The 10,178-nt window shown below is 38.2% G+C and overlaps 1 protein-coding gene across 1 annotated transcript; it reads right to left on the reverse strand.

Annotated features, from left to right (window-relative positions):
• Positions 1-3,911: 3,911 nt before the first annotated feature.
• On the reverse strand, positions 3,912-6,210 carry LOC106437335 (microtubule-associated protein RP/EB family member 1B). Its single transcript, XM_013878244.3, has 8 exons — positions 5,840-6,210; positions 5,280-5,348; positions 5,119-5,205; positions 4,930-5,036; positions 4,711-4,847; positions 4,553-4,629; positions 4,352-4,465; positions 3,912-4,259 (listed from the first exon to the last, which is right to left on the reverse strand). Exons 1-8 carry the CDS (start codon positions 5,945-5,947, stop codon positions 4,110-4,112), a joined length of 849 nt encoding a protein of 282 aa, XP_013733698.1. The 5' UTR covers positions 5,948-6,210; the 3' UTR covers positions 3,912-4,109.
• Positions 6,211-10,178: the final 3,968 nt, after the last annotated feature.

Here is a 10,178-nt window from a genome sequence, read left to right on the forward strand (position 1 = left end):
GTTTACCAAACTATTGCTGACCCGAAGTCTCGTGTTGAGATCGTGTGTGCCAAGCAAGTTGTTGGCTTGTGTGTTCGTCAGGCTATGATGATGTTGAGAAATGTGCCGACTTGTGCTGTTGAGTTGCTGAGGTCTGTGGTGAGCTCGCGATTGGCAACGATGAAGTCAGCAGGAGATGTGCGGACCGTGATCACGTCAGCTAGAGCTTGTACCAGAGTCTGAGCTTGTCATATGTCTTCTAGAGCTTGTACTAGAGTCTGAGCTTGTCATATATCTGCCTCGTAATTGATTCTGGCTCACAAAGAAAAATATGATGATGATTGTAAGACATAGTTTGACATGATGATTGTCAGACATAGTTTGACCAAAAGAAGTAGCCAAGCTTTGTGTAATCGATAAGCAAGTGATGAAACTTGTTTCTACTTAACGATCAAAAATTGCATATGATAGTGATGACTGATTAATTATTATACAGTATCCAGGTTGTGTTTGATTGCAAACGATGAAACAATTGAAGCTAGTTTTCTCATAAAGGTTATTAGACACTTATCTTTGAAATGGATGATCATGAACTGAGCATGAAGAGAGACCGAGCTTGTCATGGTCTATCACACGTTCCTCTGTTTTCTTTTACTCCTTTCGGAGTTTGAATCAGAGTTTGAAGCCAGGAGCAAGCTTCTAGCGGTGGAGCTCTCGAAGACGTGGCCAGTGCCGAGTAAAGCAAGTGCCTGTTGTCCGGCGTTAAACCGCACGAGCTCAAGGATTCTGTCGTAACGAGAGAGCAGCCATTGACGGGGTGAGACGAGATGATCCCTGAAAAAGCACGACCTTGTTGCAGAGCTTGGCGTCGGCATGATCATGACCAATTGATGCTTCTCCTCGTCATGGAGGAACTCTCCTCTTATTTTCTCGCTCGTGCCAAGCAAGTGATGACCGTCCCGAGTACTGAACATAGATCGATCCTTTGCCTTTGAGACCTCGCGATGAGCACAAGGTGGTTGTGGTGACGAGGAATCTGCTCGAGATCGACAGAGAGAGGTAGAGCTGGTTCCTTGACGAGTTATGGAACTTGAAGTCAACACTCATCTCTTTCTTGGAAGCTTCTCCGACTTGATCATTCACTTTCGCAAAGCGAGTCATGGCGAGAAGAAGGCAAGCTCAGAGCTTCATTTGTGAGGTCGAGCTCGGGCTCATTGGTGTTGATGGTTTCAGGGAGAGACAAGGGTGTTCTGTTCAGAGTGCAGAGGTCTGACTCCTTGGCTCAACCCGAGAGTGGACCTGCTCAGCACGGACTTGAGGATGATGGCTGGATCGAGGGCACCGAGTACGTCGGAGAAAAGCCATCGACCACTTCGTCTTCTTCGTTTCTCCAAAAACCAGATTATTGCAAATTTGCACATTTAGTCTGTGTCTTCTCTGAAACCTTGTCTTTGACCTCTCAACTCTCAAATGGTGCAGAAAAGTCCTCCTGTTTCCACCCCAAAATTCCCAATCTCGAGCTTTAGCCCCTGCGACCTCTGCTTCGGAAGCTTCCAGAATACACAGAGCGTTACAGGTTTAGGGGATAGCTCGAGCTCTGATGGACGGTGAGGATACGCTGGCGAAGAGAGTGAAGGAGCTGGCGACGCTGCGAGGATGGCTCGTCTTCACGGCGGCGGTGATTGAGATCGTGTCTCTTATGTCTTGCTGTGGGATTACAGACATGAGCTTTGAAGTTCTCTGGACCGGAGATGCTGACCTGACCCACTCGCTTGATGCTTGGTGAAGGCTGGAGATGGAGATCTCAGACCACTTCTCCCCGAAGGCTTCTCGTCGTGCAACCAGATGGTGAGATACTCCTCCGCCGTTTAGGTTCTTCACCGTCGGTCATTGGAGCCAATCTGTTCGTGTGTGGCTTAGTCGTCAAAGCTGAAGCGTTGATCTCGGCCCGATTGTTTCCCATGAAGACGAGATGGCGCCCAATCGGAGAAACAACCAGCGCAGTTACGGCTTCTACGTTGTTGATCTCTGGTCTCCATGGATGGCGATCGATCGAGACACAGCTGAGAAGTTCGAGGATGAAACTCAGAGAGTTGGGCTTCTGCTCCTTTAGGTGGAGTTGGGCTTCTGCTCGTGGAGGACTGGGCTTGTAGGCCCAAAACATGCTTGAACGGAGCTTTACGGTGGACCAAAGCAGAATCACGACTGCTTCGATGAACCGAGAACGCTGAGACACACTTGATTGCAAAGAAGCCTCATTTCTTGAACACACTTCTTCGAAGACATCGAAAGCCAAGCTTTCTCATTAAAGCTTCGTCCTTTATTTTAGATAAACTTGAGGTGAAGTTAGATCTAGGATTTTTCCCAACTTTGATATGCTTTCAAGATAGTTCTCCTTGGCCCCCTCTTTCTAGCGCCAACTGTTTGATCCAAAAATAGTGTTTATGCTGGTGATGTTTGTTGAATCAATACAATAAAAAAAATCTAAGAATGATAATTAGATTCTTGAGACTTAGGAGAAATCTTTAGAAGAAATCAAATGGAAAAGAACATAAATGAGATTTTATTGAGTAAAGGTTCATTACAAAAATGGATACAAATGTAAAGTGAACCTTTTCAACCTACAAATCTCTTATGAAAGTATGTTTATTAATCTAAGAAGAGGAGGATCCCTTTCTAAGAAGGAGGTAGCTCCTTATTAAAAGAAGGATTAAGCCTAGGGCTTTCTAGCAATATGGGTCTAAATCATTGTCTAATGGACCTTGATGAAGGATGTAAATTCACCCCCAACACTGTACAGGCATAGAGAGTTAGTTATCGGACTTTAAAAAAACATTAAACCAAAGGTTTTCTGGCTAGAAAGTACAATCGACCAGAGGAAAATCAACACCGGACCTCCCAGAAACGTAGCTGCCTTGTCTCAGTCAGCTGCCTGCACCGACTGCATTTACTTAGGAGAAATGAAGCTCCACAGAAGCCATTTTCAGAGAAGATTAGTGAGGGATTCTATACGGGAAAATTGAGAAGAATGTTTGGCTTGACATCACCGGACCTCCTATTAGCACGCCGCCTTTCTTCACATTCCTCGCCTCCCAGAACCTCAGAAGACTGACCTCGGAGGTGGCTGTACAGCGGCCAACTTTCAAATAGGCAAGCAGGATGCAGGATTGCGCGACTGTTGAGTTCGTGATTAACAGGGTTACTGCTGTTCATCTTTGCGAGAAAACACATTTATAGGTGGAGCTTCTGGCGATTACCTTGGAAGATGATAAGCTCAATTAAAAGCGAGAAAGTGGGAGCTATGGTATAAGTGATGTAAATGCTCGGATTTAAGCACCAAATTATTGTATAGCAGACGTTACAGAGTGTCGATCGGAATCTGCTTTAGCTGTAGGGTTTAGACGTCGATGCTCTGTAAGCAAAACCCGGATAATAATGATGTAATCTTTAATACATATGGGCCTAAACTATACAAAACATCCAAACATAAAACCAAACAAACTGGCCCATAGATTAAGTATGGAGAATTTCGTGAGATACAGAAGCTGAAGATGCCAGGTGGCTGTTTTTGCCCCTGGTCTGATGCTGATGTGGCTTCATAAGGAGAGACTAAAGCCTCATTTATTGTAATAGATGATTGGTTACATAGTTTTTGATAAAGTTAAAAGGTACATTCAAATATGAAAACATTATCTATTTTGAAACATCAAAAACTCCATAAAACATCATCTATTTTGAAACGGAGGGAATATTTATTAGTAGATAAAAAAATAGAACTCTAAACTAAACTAACAGAGTAGATGTAGCAATGATAACGTCTTTTTGTTTTTTTTTCCATAGATTTAGATGGCTTAGATTTTTCCAACTGATAGCCAGTCTTTAACGGCTCACATTTTTTTCCCATACATTTAGATGGACACAAAACACTGTGATACAAAGAAAAACCAAATTGGACCATCTTTTAAATTAAGGAAGGAACAGAGTTTGGGATGTTGCACTTAAAACCGAATAACCGGTTAGGGTAACTTGAGTATTGTGCAAACACTATCTTCTAAGACAAGGCAATGTACAGTCATTGTCCTCTACTTTGAAACTTGTTTTTGTTGTTGTTGTTGTTAAAATCACAACTTTTAAGTCTGAGTCCCTGCTTCTTCTGCTTCGTTTTCTTCTTCTTCCTCAACCTCAATGCCTAGAGACTCGATCAGGCACTCTTGAGCTTCTTCGAGAGCAGATTCATTTGCATCTGTTGCATATAATATCTTCTTAACCGCTACAACAATCTGCGCATATAGCGGTTTCAATAAGTACATGTTATTCATGCTGATTTGAGTCCAAACTAAGGGGAACCAAGGAAATTGCTATTGACATTTACCGGAAGATCGTCAAGTTCAGGAGTCTGACAGAGTATCTCTATATCCCTGAGCTTAGAGAAGTAAAAATCTCTTTCCTTTTCCAAGACATCTACCGAGACCTTGAGATCTTCAAGCTGGTTATTGTAAAAAGAATGTTTCATTACAATTTCTTTTTTTTTCATTAACCTGAAGAAACAAGGGAATGATTAGAAGCTAATTACCTCCTTTGATAGAGCTTGCACTTCGGCCGACGAGTTGCTCCCACCTCCAATTGCATGTGATCTTGCTTGCTTTGGACCTAGCAGTTAGAATTTTGGAACAAAGATTGAGAGAAAGTTAGAAACTGGATAGAGAGGGAAGCTAAGTTTAAATGGAATACCAGTTGGTTTGCTGGAAGCAGTGACTGTAGGAGTATGATGTGTATTGTTTGTTTGCAATGACTTTGAGACCTTACTAGATCCCTTGATGCTTTTCTCTTTGCCACCTCTTGATCTTCGTTCTACTGGATTGTAGTTCCTACAATGGTGAAACCAGTGGAGTGAGACTTTTTTACTTTGATAATTAGAACAGAAGAGAAGGTAGCAAAAAGAATCGATACTCGTTCATAATGCCACCATTAATGGAATCGCAGAAACGTTTAAGCCATTGCAGAAACTCCAAGTTGTCTAGTGGTCGACCTTTGACAAGCCTGTTGACTTCCAACGGCTGATAGACATATGTTGAAGGTATTAGCTCTCAGATGGGATCTTTACCACAAGCAAAATGTATGGATAAAGAATAAAATTACCTTGGTGATTTTGAGTTTGGTGAAGACCTCTTGCATGACTTTGTAGTTTTGTATCATCTCGTACTCATTCTTCGCCGCAAAATTAACCTGAAAAAGTGGAAAGATTTAGAATGCTCTGCAGAAGAAGCAAACAAGAGATAATAAAAACTAATAAACATCACCTTGTGCATAGGCACAACTCCAGGAAAGGTCATGTCCAACATTTGGCATTGAACAGCACCCGATGCAACCTACCAGAACAAACAATAAGCCCACTTAGATCATAAAACACAGTCTCACAAGCAAAAAGACCACTTACAAGAGTTATCAGTTGAAATCAAACAAGTAAAGAAAACATCTTAATAATGACCCTTGAAGCCTTTTTCAATATCAAAGGCGTACAAGTATCAAGCTGACAAACGTAGATCTTTATTACACAACATAAACTGCAAGTAACACTTGTTCTTTTAAAGCTTAGCCAGAATATGATTTTATAAACCGGAATATTGAACAACTGAAAAACATATGAGTTGCTTCCAGTAGACAGAGCATCAAAGAGTCAATGTAACCAGCAAATTGCACCAGATCAACAATGCCATACATCTCAAAAACCAATCTTCATAACCCACCACCGACAACATCAAAACAAAGCGAAAGGCACGTCCTTTTTAATCAATCAATCGGCCATTGAAACACACATGCAGAAAGAAAGAATCAAGCTTTATCAAATATATACATTTACCTCTTCGATGCGAGAGAGATTGAGATGAAGGCGGTCATTGATCCAGCCCAGAATCTCGTTTCGTCCAACGAAGTAAGCACTGTCCATCATTCCAATGTTCGTCGCCATCTCCAACGGAATAAAAAAAGTAGCCTCCTTTCTCTCCTCTGTTTCTATTGGGAAAACTCAGATGCAATGCGATGATGATCGAAAGGAAAAAAGTTAAAAGAGAATCAATGGGTTAGGTGAAACGAAACGAAATTGAAAAAGAAAGATTTTTTCTTTCTATTTATAAAATAGAAATTTTTGATTCGATCCGTTTTGGGGTTTTTGCTTGTTAGGAAGGAGAAACTGATGCAGAGATAAAGACGGTGAGCGAATGGAACTGCGAGAAAAGAGAAAAGTGACAAATAATTCATTTAAAAACTTATTTTAGTCGTTACGATGTCTCTCGCGTGTACCCGTTTTTTTTTTAATTTTATTTCTTTATTTTACTTACAAGTATTGCTAAATATTTTTTAATTATATAATATACTTTTGCGTGGTCAGAACTTATAAGCATAAGAAAATCTATGTGATTCTTAAAATAAAGGAGTTGTAAATTATTAGATACACATCATATGATAGCTACAGAAAACTTATACATTAGATTGTTGATTATTAAAAACTATGCTATTAGATTAATTTAGCGTTGAAAGATTTTATAATATTTTAAAACCAAAGAAAGAAAGAGGCATTTCTATTTTGTTGTACAGAGAAAGAGATGCATTAACTTGTTGGTTCGTTTCGGTTACAACTAATGTCAGTTCACAGTTATGACGATGCTGGTTTTGGACTCTGTAATATGTAACGCCTTCACGTGGGGATGCCTTTCCCCAGTAGCAACATGGTTATAATATTATATACTTTTTCTTTTGTCAAAGTTACACATATGGACATTCAGAATCTCAATCGGGTTTTGATTTTGTCCAATCGAATTTCGGTTTTTTGGGATTATCAAAATCACTCTCATTCGAATTATATGAAAGTTCGTTTCGGGACTGGTTCGGATTCTATCGGATTCAGATTTTATCGGGTTCAGATCGGAATTAGTAAATTTTCAAAGAATTAGTAAAACCCGATGTACTCGGGTTCGGATCTCAATCGGTTCTTCGGTTTAAAAGTACATAATTTGTACCTACTTAGTAACCAAAACATAAGTTAAATCGGTTCTTTGGTTGTAAAGTACCTGGTTTGTACCTATTTTGTAACCAAAACATAAGTAAAATTGATTCAAAAATAAGAAAGAAATATCAAAGGTGATCATTCAAAATCAAACGAAAGGTAAACATAGCTATTGATAAAAGAAAACCAAATAAATGAAAGCATAAACCGAAAACCATGTTCTCATGAAATGAAAAACATTATTCAATGAAAACAAAACCAAAATCTAAAAACTTCTAGCTTCAACTGCCACCTTCAACCATCAACCTTCGTATAATAGATAATTATTTTAGATGTTCAATAATATCTTAGCGTATTTTGGATACATATTAGAAACTGAGACATGTTTGGTACAAGTTTTTTTTTGGGATTTTGAATGTTTCGGATTCAATCGGATATCTATTTAGGTTCAGATTTGAATAGTACCCTAACCCGAAATACCTAAAACAAAATACCACAAAACAAGATCTATTCAGTATTTATGTCGGCGGATCGGTTTGGATTTATTTTTATCGAATTGAGTTTGGTTCGGATTTTCGGATTCGGTTTATTTCTCCATTCCTAGTCAAGGTTATAATATTATACATTTCTACATAAACATATGTCTATCTTTATATTTTTTTTCTTCGCAACTTAGATCTTTCTGGTGAAATCTCAAAATTTATTTTTGCACATCTCCCATCTAATCTATTAAAATATAATCCTATTTTTATCTACCTAAGAAAGTTGATTTTAAATTTTGTACTCTTTCAAATTTGTTACTATGCTACCTTATATATTGCACCCTACGCTAACTAAATAATATAACCGGATTACTTAAAATAAACCAAAATCTAATCTACCAAAACCGGCTGTGACTATACATATATATAAAAACACTACTATTTATCTAATCTAACCCATAATTTAGTGGACATTACCACATATTCTTCAAATATAATTACATTCTTTATTATATGAGCCAAACAAACATCTCTCATATACAGCTTTTTCTATCGTCTATGTTTCTTCTTTTTGAAGATTGCTGGTTTTAGGGTTTTGGTTTCTGGGTTTTCTCGTGATTGGAAGAATGGCTATTTTATTTGGTCACTATTGTTTATATTGAAGGATTTTTTTTGAATCTGAGGAAGAGGATAAAGTTGTATTCTTCTCTGGGTTGGTCGAAAGTGCTCACATTTTTACTTATTTGTTGCTGAGAACGATGGAACAAGATAAATAACGTTTTGTGTCTCTCTGGCTATCTTTCTCAGTCATGTTTCTTAAAGCATTTTCCTTTTGATGAATTTGAGTTGCTTTCTTGGATGTTTGTTTAACTTATGATGTTTCTTTACTTTGGTGATACATACACAACATGAAAGAGATAGAATTTTTAACTATATGATGATGCTAACCGTTATCAGGTTGTTGAAGTTATTGGGAAAGGAAGCTATGGAGTTCTTTGTGCAGCAGTTGATATGCACACGAGAAGAAAGTCGCTATGAAGAAGATTAATGATGTCTCCGAATATATCTCTGATACACTCTGTATCCTATGTGAGGTCAAGCTTTTCTGGCTCCTAAGGCACTCGAATATAGTTGAAATCAAAAACATCTTACTTCCACTGTTCAAGAGGGAGTTTAAAGACATTTATGTCGTCTTTGAGCAGATGGAATCAGACTTTCATCATGTCATCAAAGCTAACGAGGATTTGAAACGGGAACATCACCAGTTTTACCTTTATGAGGGCTTCGTGCCTTGAAGTATATGCATACATCATACATGCGGATTGTCAAATTCTTTCTCAAACTTTGCTATAATTAGTAAACTTATAATTAACTAGATTATGTCTGTTGTGCAGCTAATGTTTACCTCCATGATCTAAATTGAAGAACATACTGGCAAAAGCAAACTGCAAGTTGAAAGTCTGCAACATAACTAGCTAAGGACCGAATGAAACTTGGTGAGGATATACATAGTAAAACTTGGCGAGATTCGATGCGAGATTCGGTGAGATAAATAAAGGAGAAACTTCGCGAGGAGCTCCTATGTGAACCAATGAACAATATTGGACAAAGACACTACAGAGTTCTCTTTAATGAGGAAAAGTTTTCAAGCCTTCTTCAGTTATTTTTTTTTACTAATGTTCGGTAAGCTAGACAAAAGAAAGAAGAATGGAAAAGAAAATGGGCATGTAAACTCTATTGTACAATGCTTGCAATGTAATACAAGACTTATAAGAATGAAGGAAACAACAAAAGTTACCCATTCTGAGTCCCCAATCTTTTAAAAGACAAAGTTCATAATTTCGAGACATGCTCTTGATCTCATATCTGCCTACAAATAGTAGATGGTATACTTTTGTTATTTCAATAGTAATCAAAGGATGACTATTTTGAGCAGAAGTTTACCTGTCTAATAGTTGTACTTGCAGGTTATCTTGACAACCATCACTTGCGATAGCCAACTGAAACATATCGTGGCCTAAGAGAACTCAGAGATGGCCTAAAATCCTGTTGAAAAGAATTTGTGAAACTTAACCATGATTTCACTTTTTAAAATAAAATAGGAAAAATAAACCTAGAGAAAGAAAAAGCTTTGTTTATAAACTTGATTGACAAATGTTCAAGCAAAGTCATTTACTCCACACGTAAATCCAGAGTTCTTCTACCAAAATGATAACTTGCTCACTCTGGTTTTCTTGGAATTGAAAGAACTATTTAACTTCAGTTTAGCAAAGACCATAGGCCAGGGCACATGCCTTAAGGAACAAACCTGATGAAGCTGAGGCAGGGTGTGAATACCTTGCCTTGAGGAAGATAATATAATGTATACAAATTGATTTTTTTGTTGTGAAACAAGAGAATAAAATCTGCATGTTTCTGTATTTCATAAACATAAAGTGTGCCCTTTATATATATAGGGAATTACAAAAGAGAAAAGGAAAGATTACAAATATGGAAAGTCTAGAATATGGAAATAGTACAAATCATAAACCAATAAGGAAAAGGAAACTAGGGTTTCTCTCTCTCTCTCTCTCTAGGTCGCCGGCTCTCTCTCTCTCTCTAGTATAGGCTGGTTATGGATATCCACAATATGATTTATAACACTCCCCATTGGATCTCATAACCATACAGAGTTTGTAATACGCTTTAGATGTTGCCTCATTAAAACCTTACCA

The sequence above is a fragment of the Brassica napus genome, chromosome C3 (assembly GCF_020379485.1).
Source record: "Brassica napus cultivar Da-Ae chromosome C3, Da-Ae, whole genome shotgun sequence".
NCBI lineage: Eukaryota > Viridiplantae > Streptophyta > Magnoliopsida > Brassicales > Brassicaceae > Brassica > Brassica napus.

Bases quoted from the DNA above. Each gene is read 5' to 3' on its own strand.
- LOC106437335 (XM_013878244.3), bottom strand. From the start codon at position 5,947: ATGGCGACGAACATTGGAATGATGGACAGTGCTTACTTCGTTGGACGA. The intron at 5,206-5,279 runs GTGATGTTTATT...CCACTTTTTCAG, and splicing joins GAGTTGTGCCTATGCACAAG to GTTAATTTTGCGGCGAAGAA. The intron at 4,466-4,552 runs GTAATTAGCTTC...TACAATAACCAG, and splicing joins TGCAAGCTCTATCAAAGGAG to CTTGAAGATCTCAAGGTCTC.